Raw genomic sequence first — 20,460 nt, 5'->3', positions numbered from 1 at the left:
AGGGGGCAGAGAAAAAAAAATCTGGTCCTCGCCCGCTGTCCCCACCACCGCTCACATGCCCAGACCACCAGCCTCAGCCCGCACAAGGGCCCAGGCCTAGCACTTCTTTGTGGCAGGCCTCAGGGCTGTGCGCTGCAGCCCTAGGGAGATGCCTTCCAGGACAGCCCACGTGTGGGCTGAGCTCAGACAAGGGGCCTTTGTGTCTTCCCACCTGCTGCCCTGCAGAGCACATTCCTTTCTTAAGTGGCGGCTGAAAGAGGAACCTGGTGGCGGGTCGACACAGGATATTACGAATGCCCTCTCGCACCCTGTCCCGATTCAAACCCCCGTTTCCTGGGCAGGTGTGGCTTCAGGTAGCCCTTTCTACAGGTGGCCCCAATCTGCTCTTCACTGCACTGCCCATGGCAGACAAAGAGAAGAGTATCCAGCACCTAATTTGATCCTTCAAAGTAGAAGGAAAGAGACACCAAGGGGCAGCATTCAAGCCTCCAGGACAGACTGAGCACCAGCACGGCCCTCAGCCCCACCCTCAGGCCTTGTCCCAAACTTTGCACCAAAGAGGAAGCCCTTGAAGGACCATCGGGGTGAGGGGACCCATCCCAAGTTGGGGAACAAAGAGCAGGGAGCTGACAGCAAGTCATGCCTCAGAGAGGAGGTTTCCCCTTCTAGCCCCTGCATCACCCCCCCCCAGCACCCTCCCCCAGAGGAAGCAGGCTCCTCTGCCCTCTCACTGCTCTGCCAGCTAACCCTAGAACTAGAAAGGAGCACAGGGTGCTCACTGCTGTTCATTGTGAGCTGACGGTCCCGGCTCACCCGCCCTCTTCCAGCTGGGTCTATGAGACCCCAGATAACCGCAGGTTTGTCCTTCACTGTTATCTACAGGATACAAAATCACATCAACCTGAAAGCACTTCTCTGTCCAGCTTAAGAGCCGAAATCCACTGCAGGGCCTTCCTGAGTCGCCTGCTTCATTCAGCAGCCTACACTCTGCTCCTGTTGGGGAAAATCTAAGCGGTCAACTGCACGTGAGTTCCAATGTGCTTTTCCTACACCCATGAACAAAGGTGATGGTTCTGGAGATTTCTGTGGCCACAAGCAAACCTGAAGGTGACTCCTTTTCCTCACCCGAATGGACACACAGCATTCACAGGGTTGAGGACTTCAAGTCTTTGCAGAGAGAGGCCTTCGTGTTCCTCTCCCCACTTTTATCGGGGAGGCAACCACCAGCACTCGTGGCTCTCCCCTTACCCTCCCAAAAGGGTCTGGAAAAACACGCCCTCCCTTCTTTGGACTCACTCACTCCCACCCAGGGAAGCGGGCAGGCTGTCTGGTCCATTGCTCCACGTTTCCTAGTTGGGTGATGGCATCACCATGATCTACTTCCACATCTCAGAGCACCTGCATCTTGGAGCATCAGGTTCTCTGGATTCTTATCTCCTGTAGTTGGAGCAGGCAACTTTTTCTTTTCTTTCTGTCCCCATGACATAAGCACCAGGGCAGGGTCCAGGGCCTGGCCTTGGTCTTGGTCTCCCAGGAAGTCTGCAAAGTTCACAGTGACCCTGAGCAGACCCTGGACCCAACTTTCCACATCACAGAGAGATGAGCACGTAGTTCCAAAGCCTAGATGTGGTGGGAAGCCTCATGCTCAGTCTGGGATGGGAGTCAGGAGTGCTTGCACATGCAATGGAATTGAAACCTCCACTCAGTTCTCTGTGTATGCTGTCCCAGAGGGAAGCAGCAGTGAATCTGAGGCTTCAGACTCTCTTCCACACCGGAAATTGTGGACAGCATATCCCAGGGACCTATTGCTTATGTTGGCTTGTCCATTAAATAGCACTCAGACATATGCCAGCTCCACAATTCTGGGGGCCCAGTGTAAAACAAAAACATAGGGCTCTTTGTTCAAAAAGCAGGAGTAACCTACTGTTCAGGCACTAAAATCTAAAACCTTTATCTCTCTTCGATAATTTCTTTTTCTTATGATTTTTTTAATTTGCTATTTAATGTTGCTTGAGGTAAAGAAAAATTAGGATTATAAGCAGGCTACGGAAATCACAAGGCACACATCACAAAAGCTGCATGTTAATGAGGTGAGGAGTCTGGGTGGCACCCCCTGCTCTCACAGTTGCATGCTTCACTGTTGCATCCGACACAAAGCAAAAGCAGAACAACAACTGGACTGGTCGCTTGCTCAGGAAGCCAATCTAATCTTAGTGAAGACAATCCGGGGCTGCTGGAGCAACTATTAAAGAGAGTCGGCAGGGAGTGGGAGGATACTCAAGTGGGTTTATGAACCAAGAGACCCAAGAGTTGACCCCTACCTTCATCATCCTCTCTGCTTATAGGCTGGCTCCCTTTGTAGCTGATTGACCAAACTCCTCCAAGGAGTCAAGATTCTCAGGGCTCACACAAAGGCTCTGCCAGTTTCACAGTCTACACTCTCCCTACCTCCCTTCTAAATTCTGGGGGCTGAGTCTCCACCACCACACGAGCCTTGCTTACCTCCGATGCTTCTGGGAGGAAACCACAGAGTAAGAATGGAGAAGACCTTCTGCAGAGCACTGTAGCTTGCACCCCAGGCTCCTCTCTTGTCCAAGAACTCCTGCTTGCACTGGCTTTGGACGCAAACATTTAGATAAAGCATAAAACTCCACTCACCTTTCCTTCCTGAGTTACCCTGGTTCAAGGGCTTGTCGGTGACTGAACCTTGGATGAGAGGGGAAACAAAAACATAGCCATTTAGAATGAATCGTGGTTGGTTTCTTTCAAAGAGTTGGCAGAGCCTGAGGTTATGAGCATATGGTCATGTATATATGTATTGTATACACACTGGGGGATATTATATACAAAGTTAGTACATACATCCCTGCCGAGTGGGGTTTGTTTAACATCAATGTCACTGATAACCCAGCACTGTTGAGACGAACTGTGATTTCCAAGTTTCTTAGCAATGGTCTGGACCAGATTTTTTTTCAAAATTATACATCTACATAACTCCCTTGTTGAACATTCCAATATCTTCCCCTCGCCTCCACTGCCCCATTTCCCCCTCTTCTCACCAAGTCCATGTTCTGAGCCATGTCCAGTCAGCAGGGCCAACTGCAAAGAAACCCCCTCTTACTGCAAATGCAATGATTGACGTCCCTTGGTCAGGGCAGGAAATCGGCGATTTTCCATCTACATTAAGTAGAAAATTGTTGGCCCAATTGTACTGAATGGGCAAAAACAGTCTGAGGCATGGAAGCAATTTTCTAGACACAGCCTGTTCCTCAAGAAGTGAGCAGCATGTGTGTTTGGCCAAACATTTGCCCTGCAAATACTGGGATGCCATGTGTCCCCCATCCTCTGGGCCTGACCCTGTGGCACCTGTCTTCCCCATGAATCTCAGCCTCACACAAGCAGGGCAAAGTCAGTTCATCCACAGAAGGGCACCTGCAGAGGGTCCACCAACAAAATAAAAGGAGGAATCCATATTTCCATGTCACACCCTGTCTCCATCCACTAGCGGTTCTGTGAGAATTCAATTATATTACCCTGCATGGCTTGTTTCTAGTGCATTTGTTTGCTTGAAATGAAACTTTCCAGGTCATTTGTAAGGAGGGCTAATTCCTGCCCCTCCTCACTCCAACCCCAATTAAGGTTTCCAATTTCCATGTAAACTACAAATAAAGTAAACTTCCCTTTGTGACCTGCAAATTGGGTTTCCTGATGGAGATTCTTACTGCCCTTTCCACTCTTCCTTTCACATAGCTTAATTTCCTTAAGAAAGGAAAAAGTTACTGTAGCAAGACTGCTAGATTTCAGAACTTCCCCATAAGATTTAGCATCATGTTTTAGACTTGATTTGCACTTAAAATTAAAAATAAGTAAGTAAACAAAATCTGAAGATACACAGATGTGGAGAAGTACAGAGCAAGACAGGTTCTTCTGAATGGGGGCTGAGCCACGGCGGCTACCAGGAGCAGTTGGAGAGTCCCTAACCCTCCGAGTGTAAGGGAAGTGTGGAGCTTGTGTAAATCCGTAATTCACAAGCTGGAGAATCTGACCCTGGACCAACACTTCTCTGTGTTTATGAAGCTGGCAATAGAAAGGGGTTAATTTTTGCTGTGGACTAACCCAATGAATGGGTCACTAGAGCAGTGATTTCCTACTCGTCTTGTCATCTGCAAAGTGTCATCAAATAAGGACCTCAGGTCTACTCTAGACCTGCTGGATCGGAACAGAGAAGGAGGATGGATCTTCAGCCTAAGGGGCTTCCCATTTCCCCAGGCACTGTTGATGCTCAGGCAGATGTAAAGGCTGCGGCTACAAAAGCTGTCCATGAGTCTATGTAACACTGTGAAAGGGCTGCACACGGGCCACCACCCTCCTTTCTTGTACCCAGGACAGACATCACTAATTGATCACTACAACCTTCAATGCTGAACTCCTGGGTGGTCTCAAAATCCATCTCGGTAAAGTGCTTCAAGGGTCAGTAGCAATGAGTCAGCAGACAAGCTGAAGACATGTCTGTCATCCCAGCTCCAGAGGTGATAGCCAATACTTAGACAAAGAGCATCAAACCAGAAATCTACACTCAGAAGTAATAAATACCTGTACACAGGCATATACTGATCCTCATCACCCAGCTGACCACGGGGCAGGTGTGTCAGGGTCCAACCTGACCTGAGAACGGGCTTAAAACCACCAATAACCTTTCGGAGGTGCCCCCGAAAGATGCAGGAGACCATGCAGGAGGTCTCTCTCCAACCCTTTCCATTCTTCCCGCCCTCTCTACGGTACCTGAACATACAGGAGTTTTGTTCTGCACAGACGAGCCACTGATGGGCTTCCCATCCGGGGTGACACACCAGCAGTAGCCTGTGTAAGTGTGGCACTGCACCTGTTCAGGGAATTGGGACGAGAAGAGAACCATAAGTCTTTGGGTCAATATCAAGAGTCATGTCCCACCTCTGTCCAAGCATGGGCATGCTGCCCATACAGTGCGGGAAGAATTCTGTCCACGTCTCACTCCTACCTCTGTCCCCAGAGTGTTCTCTCAGGTGGACCCATCAGCCGACAGCACCAAGGACATGTTAGCTGTGTGCCATGCACGCACACCCTCAGCAATTTATCTGCTTCTGTCTTAACGCTGAACATCTGCCACCATCCTGAGAGACGTCCCTTGTGTTTTTCCTGTGTTAGTGCCCATCAACATCAGTACTTTTTCCCCAAGTGCTGGTACACACTCTCATCTGATTATTAAAAGATCCTGATCAGTGAGCTTCATTTGGCAAGTACAAGTTAGAGTATCAGCACTATAGGTTTCAGACAACACTTCTTTAACAAGTGAAGGCAAACAGTAAGCTTTTCTTCGTCTCGTAGCTTTTCCAAGCACCCACTCTTAGGTCAGCCTGCCTAACACTGACCACGTGCCTCTCTGAGACAAGGACATGCATCACGGGGTTCAGGAAAGGGCAGAGTCGCTTGTAGCTGTGAGTGCTACTTCTAGAAGCCCCTCTGCACCACTGTGTGTGTGGTCTTACTCAAGCCTCCGTGGTCAGGTGCACCTATCTTGGAATAGTGAAGGAAAACAAGGTATTCTGCATCCTTCAGCATAACCCTGCTTCTTCCAATAGCTGTCACCCCACCCACCTCGTCCCACACTACCCCACTCCCCTCTTCCCATCTGCTTCCTCCATGGAGTTCCTAAATACACATGGAAGCACACTGTCCTCCAGACAACCCCTTAATGATTCACTTTTGGACTCAGGCTAGAGATTGAACTTGCTGACATGGCACCCAAGGTCCCCCATGTCTGCCCATCTATCTGCAAGGTCATTCTGCTACTCTGTCTCCACGCACACTGTCCACTCTGGCCACAAGGAACACTTTGAGGCCCCAAGCACACCCTCCTTTCCCAGGATTATGAAGCTTTGCTTGCTCCAACTATGCATTTGTCTGGAATACCATTTCCCAATCTACTCCTAGCCCACTCTCCGTTCCCAGCCTCCCTCCTTTCCTCAAGGCAGTCCCAGCCTCTGCTGCTTCCCCTTGCTCCTTCCTCTGTTCCTCCACACAGTCAGGATTCCTCAGCTCCAGAACCCTTGTCACAGGGAGCTCAGGCTGTGGGTTTGTGTTGTCCATGTGCCCTGCTCTAGACAGTGACCTCAAGAGCTAACACTAGTTATTTCTAGATTCCCAGCATCTAGTGGAATGCCTAAAATTTATTACAGGTAATTGACGAGTTGAGTAAAGGCATGAGTTATCATAGTCCTTCCATTCTTGGTCTCTATCAATTCCAAAAGTACAGCATAGGTTTCAACAGTCCCACCACATTAAATGGAGATCTCAGTGACAAGACATGTGCCAACTGCAAAGATATTAGGTACAGGAAAATGTGTCTCTTGGAATCAAGGACATATTGGAAGGGAGGCTAGACAGGGATAACAGAAATTGAGCAGTGAGGTACAGAAGGGAACAGAGTGAAAAAGAAATCTGACAGCCTGGGGGAAATCCAGAAGTTATCACTAAGGCAGAAGGGTTACAGACAGCCTTCTGCTCTTGGATGGTACCAGACACCTTAATTTCTCACCCAGATAAGTTGTTTTCCTGTGGACCCAGTTGCAGAAACAAGAACAAGACAACACAGAGGGTTCCTTCTTCCTACCAGTGGAATGGCTGCTGTAGGAGGGAGGTGCTCACCTCTACGACCTATGCAAGGACTGCGCTTGTTGCCTGTACCTAGTACCATATTCCACTCCTAAGATCCCATGGTCATGGATGCCACCCCAGGTGCTCCCCCAAGTTCAAGGTCTTGGGCTGGGTCAGTGCTACCTTCTGAGAAAGCCCAATGGTGAAACAGAATGAAATCTAAATAGACCTGGGTTTGAATCCTCAGCCAGTCTGATGCAAACTGATGACTTGGCTCTTTGACCTCCACCTACGAAATCAGGACACTGATGTCCAACCTGGAGGGCTCTGGTGAGGCAGCCCAGACCTACAGTGGCTGCAGCAGTGACTGCTCTCCGCTGTCAGAAACACCTGGCCAACGTCCCCCTCCTGGGCCAGGGCTCCTCTAGGAACCTGCAGAGGCTTGAGTGGGCAATGCTGCTGGAAACTTGGCGTTGACCCCTGCAGGGTCTGTCAGCCCTGCAGGGAATATTTCCTAGGGATGTTTCCTCATCAGCGGCAGCATCTTCATGGAGTCTGGCTGGCGGCTTTCTCCTCCTTAGCCAACAATCATCTCTGGGGAAATTTGTCCCAGGGACCAGGCAGCCACACACTCCCAGGCCCCTTGGCTTCTCTCTCTGTGAAGACTGTGCCCCTACCCCCAGGATGGTGCCTGAAGCTGTGCTTAGTACTGCACCACTGGAGCCAGGCACTGCAGTCACGCAGGCTGTAGAGGGGCTGACTTGGAGCCTGCACAGAGCCCAGCTCCGGCTACTGAGGGGAAAACCAATGCATGAGTAAGAGCCTAAGCCCAAAGCTTTGTTTCAGGGAATATAATCTGACCTCTGGGCTCAGAGGACCCGGGGGCCATATTCGCACTGAGAGTGCCCATTGTATCCCTGCAGGCACATGGGCACTGCCTCCCAGCCCCCAGCCAGGCCCAGAAGCCCAAACACAGCTCCTTTCTCTCCAGGCTCAAGGAATGACCCTGGCTTCCAAAATCCTCAGGCTGGGAGCTCCTTCCAAGTCCCACAAAACCACAATAGAATGAGGAATTGTGGCCATGTTCCCCGGGCACCTGGGACACACAGTGATGGGCACATCTGCCCCAGGTGGGTGGCGGGGGGGAGCAACTGGCAGCAAAAGGAGCCACCAGCAAGGTCTCAGACCGCAAGAAAAACTGCAGGAGATGGCTGAGCGCAGGATTCCTGAGTGGATTTGTCTGTGATCTTCAATGCCAGGTGGCTTTCAAGGTCTCTTGGGGAATTTTTAAGACATCTTCTTGCAGAAAAAGGAAAGTTACATGAGGACAGACTGCAGCCTGCTTTGTTTCACCTCCCAGCTTTCCCACGTAACTCCTTCTGCAGCCTGGGAAAGCGTCTTCATCGGGCCAAGCCTCAGACTGTCTGCATCTATGTCAAATGGAAGAGAGTGAACACTTGCACAGTGTTAAAGACAATGACTGGGATACCTGCATCCTATATCAGACCAGGTTTGAGACCCAGCTCCACTGGTGATTCCAGCTTCCTGCTAATGCAGACCCAGCGAGGCAGCAGCGATGGTTCCAGCAGTTGGATCACTGCCACCCACACAGGACACCTGGACTGGGTTCCAGGTCCATGGTTTCAGCCTCATCCCAGCCTGGGCCACGGTGGTCATCTGGGGAGTGAACCAACAGTTGGGAGATCTCTCTCTCTCTCTCTCTGGCTTTCAAATAAAGAGTAAAGACACTTAAAAATGTTTTTGTAAAAGGACAGATGTTACAACTATTAAAGATAATAGTACCAGCCGGCGCCGTGGCTCACTAGGCTAATCCTCCGCCTTGCGGCGCCAGCACACCAGGTTCTAGTCCCGGTCAGGCACCCCTCTTTCAGGCCAGCTCTCTGCTGTGGCCAGGGAGTGCAGTGGAGGATGGCCCAAGTGCTTGGGCCCTGCACCCCATGAGAGACCAGAATAAGCACCTGGCTCCTGGCTTCGGATCAGCGCGGTGCGCCGGCCGCGGCGGCCATTGGAGGGTGAACCAATGGCAAAAGGAAGACCTTTCTCTCTGTCTCTTTCTCTCACTATCCACTCTGCCTGTCAAATAAATAAATTTTAAAAAAGGGAAAAAAAAAGATAATAGTACCTATCCCAGTGGTAGAGAGATTTAGATTATGTAAATAAAGCATTTAGCTCACAGGGTGAGTGCTCGGTTAACCGTGCCTATTTATTTGTACCATCATTGTGCTGTTTTATAGCAAACCATCCGTACACTAAAACAGACCAGAGCTGCATTATCTGATGAGGAGCAAAAAACTTCCTACTGTGACCAGCTGAGAGGACAGAATGATCTGCATCAGTAAAACATTTTTAAAGTTTGGATGGAGGAATGGGAAGTTTGTTTTCAAATAGAAATAGTCCTACTACTCTCAAAGGAGAGAAGCAAGGTTTCTTACAGAAAAGCAATAGGGGTGTGAATTCTGTCAAATTCATGGCTGTCATATAACAGTACTTCAAAAAGTTCATGGGAAATAGAATTAAAAGATAAGTTTATTTTTGTGCAAAATTATTTTTGAAATCCATGCATAGAGTGATCTTTTATAAGTTCATGGAAAATACATCTTGTGGGAAAATTATGCATGGATTTAAAAAGTGTTTTTGCATTAAAATAAATGTATCTCTCTAATCGAAAATGAATCTTGATGTGAATGGAAGGGGAGAGGGAGTGGGAAAGGGGAGGGTTGTGGGTGGGAGGGATGGTATGGGGGGGGGGGGAAGCCATTGTAACCCATGAGTCGTACTTTGGAAATTTATATTCATTAAATAAAAGATAAAAAAAAATAAATGTATCTCTCAATTCTGTTTCTCCAGGAATGTTTTGAATTGTACCATCAAGATGTAAATTCTACCTGGTGTATCTTCCTCCTCTGCAGATTTACTATTTAAATCAATAAGTTTTGATTTAAAACAACCGTTTTGTTTCTCTGAGAGCCTCAAATTGAGCTATGGGAAGTTTGGGTCAAGAGGAATGATAAGGCAGTCGGCCATTTCTACTATCTTTCTGCACAGTCCTCAAAACTCAGGGTTGTTCCAGCCCCAAAGATATGGATACAAATCATGGAACTTGCTCCAATTCCACACTGCAGCACCCTGGGGAGGCTGCAGTGTCCATTGGTGGGTCTTCCTTAAGACATAAAAAGTGTCTTCTTCCATTGTCACCATCCTGCTTCCATTGTAACCGTCCTGCTGAATACAAATGTATTCCTAAGGGCACTTGGATACTTCAAAGGGTTTGTGGAGGGCCAGGCATTTGTCTTCCACTTGGGATGCCCACATCCCATATCTGGATGCCTGGGTTCAAGTCCTGCCTCCAGGCCTGATTCCGGCTTCCTGCTAATGCACACCCTGGAAGGCAGCAGGTAATGACTGGAGTACCTGGGTTCCTGTCACCCACGTGGAAGACCCAGACTGAATGCCCAGCTCCTGGTTTTAGCCCAGCCCTTTCTTAGTTGTTGTGGGTACTTGGAGAGTGAACCAGAAGATGGAAGCACTTTCTCTCTTTTTCTCTCTCTGACAACTAACTAAATAATTTTTTTAAGTTCATAGAAAATGGAATTAAATAATAAACACTTATTTATCTGAGAGGCAAAGATATGAGAGAAGGAGTTCCCTTCTGCTATTCTAGCTCCCGAATGCCTGCAATGGCCAGGGGTGGGCCAGGGCCAGAGCTAGAGCTGGAAACGCGGTTCAGGTCTCCCACATGGGCGGCAAAAGCCTAGTCGCTAAGTCATCCCTGCTGCTCCCAGGGTCTGCACTAGCAGGAAGCTGGAATCCGGAGCCAGAACCAGGCATGGTTAGGAAACTGGCGCAATTTTAGCCAGGTGGCCACATGGCCCAACCTCTGTGGTCAAGCTCCACCCCCATCCTAATGGGATTCGCTGCTCCTGCTTCCCTGCCCACCCTCAGGCAAAGTTTTAAAAGGGCCTGTTCCTGAACACGTGCTCTCTTGGTTCTTCTCTCTTGGCTCTCTCTCTTGGTTCCTCTCCTCCTCTCGTCTCTTGTCTCTCTGCTCTATCTTCTCTCCTCACTAGCTCCTCTCCTCTGGCTCTCTCTCTTATACTCTTTCTCTCTCTTTTTCCTTCCCCACCCCTTCACTCCAGTCTGTTGGGTGTTCCCCAATAAACCCTTTCCCTTACTCTGGTGCTCAGTGTATTTTGCGATGGCTAACATTAATATCTAACAGGGATCAAACCCAAGCATTCCATCCTATATGGGACGCAGTTGCCTTAACCACTAAGCAAAATGCTCACTACCCGAACTTATCCTGTAATCCTGCTTTTCCACGCTCTCTTCTGAAAGGTCCTTGTCCTTTAAAACAGTGTGTTCTCAGATAAGTTTCATCTCTGGCTCACAGAGTTTAACATTTCTGGCAAGAAGTCCTTTATGCAAACAGCCCAGTGTCCAAATGAAGACAAATGTGAAATTATTTTAAGCCTGCTTATCCTCAAGATTAGTCCAACAGTCAGACACCTGGGAGAACATGGGAGGCCAGTGCTCCCGACAGAGGCAGTTGGGTGATGGATGAATAGAGAGGAGCAGACAGAAGATAAGCTCACAGGGAAGCCAGCTGGGGGAGCAAGGGGAGGGCAGCACTGGGAAAAGCAGAGGGACAGAGGGACCATGCGCTCAGATAACTGTCACGCACAGGGGCTGCACCTCTCATGGAAACGACTGCCCACTGCCATGACACCAGCTTCTCGATCCCCACTGAGGGTCTGTGGGTTATCTCATTGGGCCTCAAAGTCACCCCGTGTGCACAGCCTTTAGACAGCAGAGGCACAGGCAGCAGAAGTCGCCTCCAAGTGCTCAGATCATTTCAGATCCCACAGAGCTGGAAGAAGCCTTAGCAATCACCAGTCTGACCCAGACACCTGACCACCTCGGGGACAGAGCCGTACCATGGTACCCAGCCCTGGAAATCTCTGATCTAGAAGGGAGAAGGGGAAAGGAAGTGGGCGCCAGCACTGGAGTCTGAGGGAACTGACTGAGGCTCTTTTTGCTTTTTGATTGTCTGGCAGATACAATTCCTTTGGGTGTGAAAACTCTTCTCGACAAGGCTATAGGAAGAGAGGACTACGAGGGCTTTTCTAGCATGGCTTGGACAACAGCATGGTGGCTTCCACCACACCCACTGGCTGGCTTTCCCTTGGTTCTTCTTTTATTCAATTATTTATTTAATTTTTAATTTTTATTTTATTTGACAGGTAGAGTTACAGACAGTGAGAGGGAGAGACAGAGAGACAGAGTTACAGACAGTGAGAGGTCTTCCTTCCATTGGTTCACTCCCCAAATGGCCGCTACGGCCATCGCTGCACTGATCCAAAGCCAGGAGCCAGGTGCTTCTCCTGGTCTCCCATGGGGTGCAGGGCCCAAGCACTTGGGCCATCCTCCACTGCCCTCCCGAGCCACAGCAGAGAGCTGGACTGGAAGAAGAGTAACCAGGACCAGAACCCGGTGCCCATATGGGATGCCGGCGCCGCAGGCAGAGGATTAACCAAGTGAGCCATGGCACCGGCCCAATTTTTAATTTTTAAACACTTATTATTTTCTTTTTACCTGAGAGACAGAGAGAAAGAGACTAAGACAATATCTGCTGGCTCACTCCTCCAAATGTCTTCAACAGCCATGGCTGGGCTAAAACCAAGTCAGGAACCAGGCCCTCAGTCTGGACCTCCCACAGGCAGGGTCCCAAGTACTTGAGCCATCTCACCTGTTGCTTCCCAAGGTGCACACTAGCAGGAAGCTGGAACCAGAAATGGAGGCAGGCCTCAAACCCAGACACTGCTATATGGGATGTAGGTATCCCGAGTCACATCTTAACTGCCACAGCAAATACTCGCCCACCCTCAGCTCTTCTTTAGGGCTTCTCTGGCAGGGGTCAGACCTCGCTTCTCAGAGCAATCCTTTAGCTGTTTGCTCTTTTTCTCTCCTTCCTACTAGGCACTCCACTTCCCCAGGATGCCCACAATGAAAACGGTCCCCTGCATGCGCCCCCTTTCTTCTCTGTCTCCCCGGAATGTGGAGCCGATATCCCCACCGTCTTAATGATACAGTGTTGATGCACTGGTGTTCTCTAGGGCATGAATAGGAGCTACTGGGGACAAAAGTGGTCTCTGGACAACTAGCCCTGGAAATCCTGGGTTAAACAAACTCAGAAAACTTCTCTACTGCAGAATTTCTCCTGGCTTTAAATCAATGAATGGTTGAGCCTTAAGACAACAGTGCCGTTTTCAGCAATTCCCACACGTATTCATGTAGGGGACTCACCCTTCATTTTTGTGAGCAGAGCACTTGATGCTCCTTGTATTCTCTGAAACACGGTTGGGAAGGGAGCACAAGACAGTGAGCTGCAAGCCTTGCTGGTCTCACTCTTGGCCTTGCTAGTCCTACTTTCTACGGTCTAGATAGCAAGACCCCATTTAGTTCACTGTGTTCAAAACTATTTCCCTCCAACAACAACAACCCCTCTTTTCTTTTTTGCAACATTTTCTCAAGCTGTCAGTGATGGAACAAGACATATTCCTTTTTTCTTACAGCCATTCTATTACAATATTCACTTTTGATTTGCCTCAGAACTTCAAGGACAATTGGAATCTCCACCAAGGCACAGGGCATTCTTACCCCATGACTTACTCCCACCCCCATCTAGTTTTCTGTGCCTGCTTTATAAAAATAGAAAGCATGAACCACGGGCAAAGGAACAGGCTTGACTGCGTATTTTACACAAGCAAAGAGTGACCACTGTTATGTACCTGAACATTTGGTAGTGGGAAAAGTTAACTGAAAGCAGAAGGCATGAGGATGTTTCTCCAACTCTCTTTTAGCAGTGAGTGTCTGAGACGTTTTCTCTTTTTAGTCTGCCTGCTGCTCTTAACTTCACTGATCCTATCTCAGAAACAGTGCTGAGACACCACCAAGAAGGTTATTGAGATGAACCGTGACAAGACAAGCAATGCAACCAAAGAGCATCACATGTCGAATGTGCCCCCCCACACACACTAATTTCATGTGTTACTCCTCCTTTGCAGGGAGGAGAGAGGCTATAGATTCAATGCACTGTTGTTCTTGGACATCTTGTTAGACATGATCTCCTTATGCCAAGTTGAGGGAGCAAAGTCTATTGGAGAACCAGGGATTTTCCTTTTACAATATTTACCTCACATTCCAGAATTGAAGAGGGGATCCTGGGAAGAAAAATCATCCTTCAATTTCAAATCCTCCTAATAAATGCAGGGGTCCTTGTTGACTATAATTTTTAGGATTTGATGGTGTGGCATGGCTGTCAACACGACATTAGTTGGAAGTGGTGGGCTAAGAACAAGGGGCATCCCTGTTCTCCCTCAGGCTGTTCATGACCACATCTGAAATCTTGTGTCCAGTTTGGGGAAGTTTGCTTTATAAGAAGGGCCTTGTCAGGGTGGGCTTTGTGGTACAATGGGTTAAGCTGACACTTGGGCCACCCACATCCTATCTTGGAGTGCTAGTTCAAGTCCCAGCTACTTCACTTCTGATCCAGGAAGGACACAAGTAGAGCACCAGGCATCTGGCTTCAGCCTGACCCAGCCTAGCTATTACACTGGGGGAGTGAACCACCAAATGGAAGTTGGTCTCTCTCTCTCTCTCTCTCTCTCTCTCTCTCTCTCCTTGCCTTTCAAGTAGAGGAAAAGATATTTTAAAAAAAGAGGGTCTTGGAAGGTCAGATTCAGAAGTAAAGAGGCCAGGAGGAGAGGTATAAGCCCTTATGACATGAGAATGAGTAGGAGATCCAAGTATTTTTGCCAGGGAAAAACAAATATTTGTTGGTAAAGAATAAGAATTCCGGGGCTGGCATTGTGACACAGTGAGTAAAGCCACCACCTGCAACACTGGCATCCCACATGGGTTCCAGTTCGTGTTCTGGCTGCTCTACTTCCCATCTAGCTCCCTGCTATTAATGGCCTGAGAAAAGCAGCAGAAGATGGCCCAAGTAGTTGGGCTCCTGCCACACACACAGGAGACCCGGAAGAAGCTTATGGCTCCTGGCTTCAGCCTGGCTCAGTACAGGCTGTTGCAGCCATCTGGGAAGTGAACCAGCAGATGGAAATTCTCTTTCTACCTCTCTGTGTGAAAGGCAGAGTACAGCGAGGCAGAGAGAGAGAGAGAGAAAGATCTTCCAACCGCTGGTTCACTCCCTAGATGGCTGCAACGGCCGGAGCTGCGCTGATCTGAAGCCAGGAGCTTCTTCTAGGTCTCCCATCTGGGTTCAAGAGCCAAGGACTTGGGTCACCTTCTACTGCTTTCCCAGGCCATAGCAGAGAGCTGGATCGGAAGTGGAGCAGCCGAGACACGAACTGGCACCCATAAGGGATACTGGCACTGCAGGCGGTAGTTTACCCACTACACCACAGCGCTGGCCCCAAATCTTTTTTAGAAAATGAGAATTACATGAGGACATAACATTGTCCATCTTCAGATCTTCCTGCAGGAAGTGGGATTTCTGTGGGTTCTGTAAGTCCTATCACTGGAACTGGGGTCGTCTATTGGAAATAATGGGAAGACAGCCTTCAAGTCAGTGTGAAAAACGACTTTCCACAAACTTGATCCCAACTGGAGTATGAATTTTGTCACTGTGGGAATTGAGCTCCCTGTCTCTGGTGGCATCAGCAGAGGTGGGGGACCACTGGTTAGAGGTGACAAGCAGAGCCTGAGCCCGGGTTGGAAAGGGGAAGGGGAGAGGAAGGAGAAGATAAACCAGGCATTTCTGAGGTCACCCCGGAAGGACTGCAGTTCTCTGAATTTTTGCTATTTAAGAGTAAGGTGGAAATTTATGAACTAGTCCCTGATTATCAGTGTTAGCACCGCTATTCCAAATATATGATGAAGAATATTTTTGTATGTATTTTCCAAAAAAGTATGACCTATCCTCCCAACACATGCATAAAGGTATTAGAAACACCAGAGTGTTAGGGCTTCAGGGTCCCAAGGACTTTTATTTTCTTGACTTCTACTCCTGTTCTGTGCCTATAATGGCCCAGGCTTGGCAAGCAGCGAGCATGGTGGCTTTTACTTGTTTACTTCTAGTTCCATTTCGAGAACATCCAATAAGAAAGTTCCTGCACTTGCTCCAAAATGTGAGACCTCTGTCCTTAATGTGTTGTATTATGAGAATTAACAGTAAAACTAGTCTTCAAACAGTACTTTATACTGTGTGTGTCTGTGTGGGTGCAATCTGTTGGAATCTTTACTTAGTATAAAGTTGATCTTCTGTGTATAAAGATAATTGAAAATGAATCTTAAGGAAGAATGGGATGGGAGAGAGAGTAGGTGGTGGGATGGTTTGGGGGTGGGAAGGTGGGTATGTGGGGAAGAATTGCTATAATCCAAAAGTTGTACTTACAAAATTTCTGTTTATTAAATAAAAGCTTTCTATAAAAATTTTTTTAAAAAAGAAAGTTCCCGATATGCCAGAGCTCTGTTCAAGTCAGAACTGTTAGCAAGCCGGCTGGTGGCAATCAGAGTTAGCCCATGGGAGGGGATGCCCCTTCTTCCTTCATGTGTCTGACTTCACTTTCACTTTCACTTCAGTTCAACTTTCCTGTCTCCCTACCTCCCTCCTTTGTTCCTATCCCCTTCCCTATTTTGATATCAAAACAAAAGCAAAAGCAAAAACAAAAACTCTGATCCCTTCCATTTTGCAGAAAACTCCTCTGACTGCCCTGCAGGTCACCTCCTGGCTTGCTACACGGACTCACGGTACAGTAGGAATAGCCCTAAACGTGTGTGCATTAATGGCTCTGCCTGGAAGTTTCCTCAATAAGGGTTTGTTGCGGGCCTACTGTGTGCCAGACCACCTCATAAAATCCTAAAAAGTGTAGTTTTCTCCCTCAGAGGTTACCAATTTAACCCCTTTCCTAAGGCAGTGACACCCCCTCTCCACACCCCATGGCTTCCTGGCAGGATGTCCATTTGGTTTCTGCTTGTCCACTTCCTGGGATAAGAAGTCCTGGGAGCAGATGTTTAGCCTAGAGGTTAAGACACCTGCATCCCATATCAAAGAACCTGGGTTCAAATGCTGGCTCCGGCTCCTGACTCCAGCTTCCTGCTAATGCAGACTTCAGGCGGCAGCACTGATGGTTTAAGTAATTAGGTTCCTGCCACTCCCATGGGAGATGTGAACTGAGTCTCCATCTCTGGGCTTCAGCCTGGCCCAGCCCAGTTGTTGCATGCAATTGAGGGGTGAACCAGCAGATGACGATCTCTCTCTCTCTCTCTCTCTCTCTCTCTCTCTCTTTCTCTCTCTCTCTCCCTCTCCTCTCAAATAATGTTTTAAAAACTAAAAGGAAGGTAAGTCCCCTTTGTGTCAGACATTCCATCTGTGGACTGCTCTACTTGTAAAAATGCCTTCCCTTCTCTGAGTCAGGGTGCTATTCTTCATGTGGGCCTCTCTGTGAGCACATAATAAAAGGCTATTGTCATTCTCAGACACAGGTCTGAAGATGGCTCTCATGGAGCCCTTGGGTCATCTCTTTTCCATTCATTCTCTGTGTCTTCATTTCCAGACCAAACATCTGTGGCTCCACTGAAAATTCCCCTGGTGACAGTCTTCCCTGACTTACTCCTGGGAATCAACCTCCCAGGTATGCCCTAGGATGGCAACAGCACTTTAAAAGATGGTAACCTCCTTGGTAGGGGCTGTGGGAGTGGAGAGTAGGGCCAGGAATTCTGCAGCCAGGCAGTAAAAAAAAAAATTAAAAATAAGTGTAGTGAGGATTGAATAACTTAACACGTGTCAGCCTGAAACACTGTGAGTGCTACATAAGCAAGAAAATGCCATTGTTATGATGATGCTGATTATCTGGCAGGAGCTTCCCATCCCAGAGCCTCTCCCCTTCCACAGCCAGCAGGAAGACCAGAGAAGCAGCTTCCATCTTTCCCTCCCTCCCAAGTGCACCCCCTTGCCGCAGGACAGCTGCAGATACCGCCCAGAGCTTGCTCCTTTCATGTTCATAATAGACAAACTGTAGGGACAGAATCACCATGGGCTCCGGGGAGCTCAGAGGCCCAGCTGGGCGCACCCAGACCCTGCATGCTCGCTCCAAAGCGGACGACACCAGCCAATCTGGGAGAAGACGCAGAGCAACCATTCAGCACAAGAAGAGCCATTGATGAATAGGACAGAGCAGAGCCTGGGGTAGGCAGTCCCCACAGAGCACAATGGAAACACTGTCAGGAGCACAAAACGTGCTCCATCCACCCTCAACTTACTGCACATGCCTGCAACTGATGAGCAACCCTGGGCCCACCATGTGCAGAAGATTAGACGAATCCTTCCTACACATGAATGGACCAGGCCCTGACCCTGCCGTCATTTACATAATTAAAATATTACTTTTACAGCTGTATAACTTAACTTGCTTACTCATCGCAAATTATATGCCACCTGTATCTCCCATCAGAAAGGCTGCCTGCTGGCTGCCACTCACCGGCTTCCATGTCTTCCTAGCTCTCCATGTGCTGAGAACTTTAGAGGCCACAGAGGACTGACTACCAAGAGAGGAGCCAGCAGACGCCCATTGCTCTACACGGACAAGCAGCAACACGTTTCCTCACTATACCTCATGGGTGCTAATTGCAAAAACAAACATTTTCCCCTGCTTATAAATTCTAAAGAAATATTAGCCTCTCAAAGATAGAGAGCTCTTGGTGTTATACAAGTCTCTCATCTTTGGTAATTCTGTAGAGCTTCTTACCTCCAATTTGCACTTTTCTCTCTCTGACCTTTCCCTTCCTTTGACGGTATCAAAGCACAGAGACCGAAACTGTCACACCATCTCCGGCCACAGTCCAGGCGACCTGCTCCTGGTAAGAGGAGCTGGCATCAATCTACACGTGGGTGTGGTGCAGCACTCCCCTCACTGCTCACTTGGGGAGGGAAAAAGTATTCCAAACTTACTTCAATGTTATGATAATCAAGAGAGGGTGGCACCAGCAAAAGGCTGGACATGTGGATCAATGGGATAGAACTGAGAGTCCAAAATAAGTCATCACAGTAACAGTCAACTGATTTTCAACAAAGGTACCAATGGTTCAGGGAGGAAGTAGTGCTGAGATAACTGAATATCCACAGGCAAGAGGATGAAGTTGGACCCCTACCTCACACTGTGCACAAAAACTAATTCAAAATGGACCAAAGACCTAAATGTAAAACTATAAAATTCTCAAAAGCAAACAAAAAAAGTGAGAGTAAATCTTTATTATCTTGGATTAAGGAATAGTTTCTTAGGTATGACAAAAAAGAAAAAGCAATAAAAGAAAGAAAGATAAGTTGAACTTCAAAATTAAAACTTTGTGTCTCAAAGAACATTATTGAGAAAGTGAAAAGACAAATCATAGGATGGGAGGAAACATTTGTGAATCATCTCTCTGCTAAGACTCATATCTAGAACATATAAAGAGCTGTTACAACTCAATAAGGTAGAAAATAACTGAGTTAATAAATGGATGGAGGGGCCGGCACTGTGGCGTAGCGAGTAAAGCTGCAGGCTGCAGTGCTGGCATCCCATATGGGCGCAGGTTCTGGTCCCAGCTGCTCCACTTTCTATCCAGCTCTCTGCTAACAGTCTGGGAAAGCAGTAGAAGATGGCCCAAGTCCTTGGGCCCCTGCACCCGCGTAGGAGATCTGGAAAAAGCTCCTGGCTCCTGGCTTCGGATTGGCGCAGTTCCAACCGTTGTGTCCATCTGGGGAGTGAACCAGCAGATGGAAAACCTTTCTCCCTCTCTCTGCCTCTCCTTCTCTCTTTGTGTAATTCTGACTTTCAAGTAAATAAGTAAATCTTTTAAAAAAAATTAAAAATAAATGGCTGGAGGATCTAAATAAGCATTTCTCCAGAGATATAAAAATTGCCAAAAAGCACATGGAAAGATGCTTAATATCATTAGTCATTAGGGAATTACAAATTAAAATCATGAGATACTACTCCATACCCACCAAGATGGCTATATTAACATAGATAATAATAAGTGTTGGCAAAGACATAGAGAAGTTGGAGAATTCATATATTGCTTATGGGAATGTAAAATGGTCGAGTCTGGCGCTGTGGCTCAGCAGGTTAACGCCTTGGCCTGAAGCGCTGGCATTCCATATGGGCGCTGGTTCGAGACCTGGCTGCTCCACTTCCAATTCGGCTCTCTGCTATGGCCTGGGAAAGCAGTGGAGGGTGGCTCAAGTCTTTGGGCCCCTGCACTTTCATGGGAGACCCGGAGGAAGTTCCTGGCTCCTGGCTTCGGATCTGCGTAGCTCTGGCTGTTGCTGCCATCTGGGGAGTGACCCATAGGATGGAGGACTTCTCTCTCTCTGCCTCTCCTCTCTCTGTGTAACTCTGACTTTCAAATAAGTAAATAAATCTTTAAAAAAAAAAAAAAAGGTCCAGCCATGTTTTAAAACATTCATCAAGGAGCCAGCACTGTGGCATAGTGAGTAAAGCTACCACCTTTAGTGCTGTCATCCCACATGGGCACTGGTTTGAGTCCCAGCCACTCCTCTTCCAATCCAGCTCTCTGCTATGGCCTGGGAAAGCAACAGAAGATGGCCCAAGTGCTCGGGCTCCTGCACTTGTGTGGGAGACCAGAAGAAGCTCCAGGCTCCTGGTTTTGAACTGGGACGGCTCTGGCCATTGCGGCTCTTTGGGAAATGAACCAACAGATGGAAGACCTCTCTCTCTCTCTCTTCTCTCACTCTCTCTCTCTCTTCTCTCACTCTCTCTCTCTCTCTCTGCCTCTGTGTCTGTAACT

At 48.1% G+C, this 20,460-nt stretch overlaps 1 protein-coding gene across 3 annotated transcripts in view; it reads right to left on the bottom strand.

Moving 5' to 3' along the window:
• SMOC1 (SPARC related modular calcium binding 1) overlaps positions 1-20,460 on the bottom strand; it is a 172,362-nt gene that overhangs the window by 63,876 nt on the left and 88,026 nt on the right. For all 3 annotated transcript variants that reach the window (XM_008248569.4, XM_008248570.4, XM_008248571.4), the window contains exons 4-5: positions 4,783-4,882; positions 2,659-2,706 (exon numbers count right to left, since the gene is read on the bottom strand). In XM_008248569.4, the coding sequence (XP_008246791.2) occupies positions 2,659-2,706; positions 4,783-4,882 (148 nt within the window). The remainder of the gene's footprint in view (positions 1-2,658; positions 2,707-4,782; positions 4,883-20,460) is intronic.

The sequence above is a fragment of the Oryctolagus cuniculus genome, chromosome 20 (genome assembly GCF_964237555.1).
Source record: "Oryctolagus cuniculus chromosome 20, mOryCun1.1, whole genome shotgun sequence".
Lineage (NCBI taxonomy): Eukaryota > Metazoa > Chordata > Mammalia > Lagomorpha > Leporidae > Oryctolagus > Oryctolagus cuniculus.
Note: the sequence above shows the minus strand (reverse complement) of the source record. Positions and strands in the feature narration are given on the sequence as shown.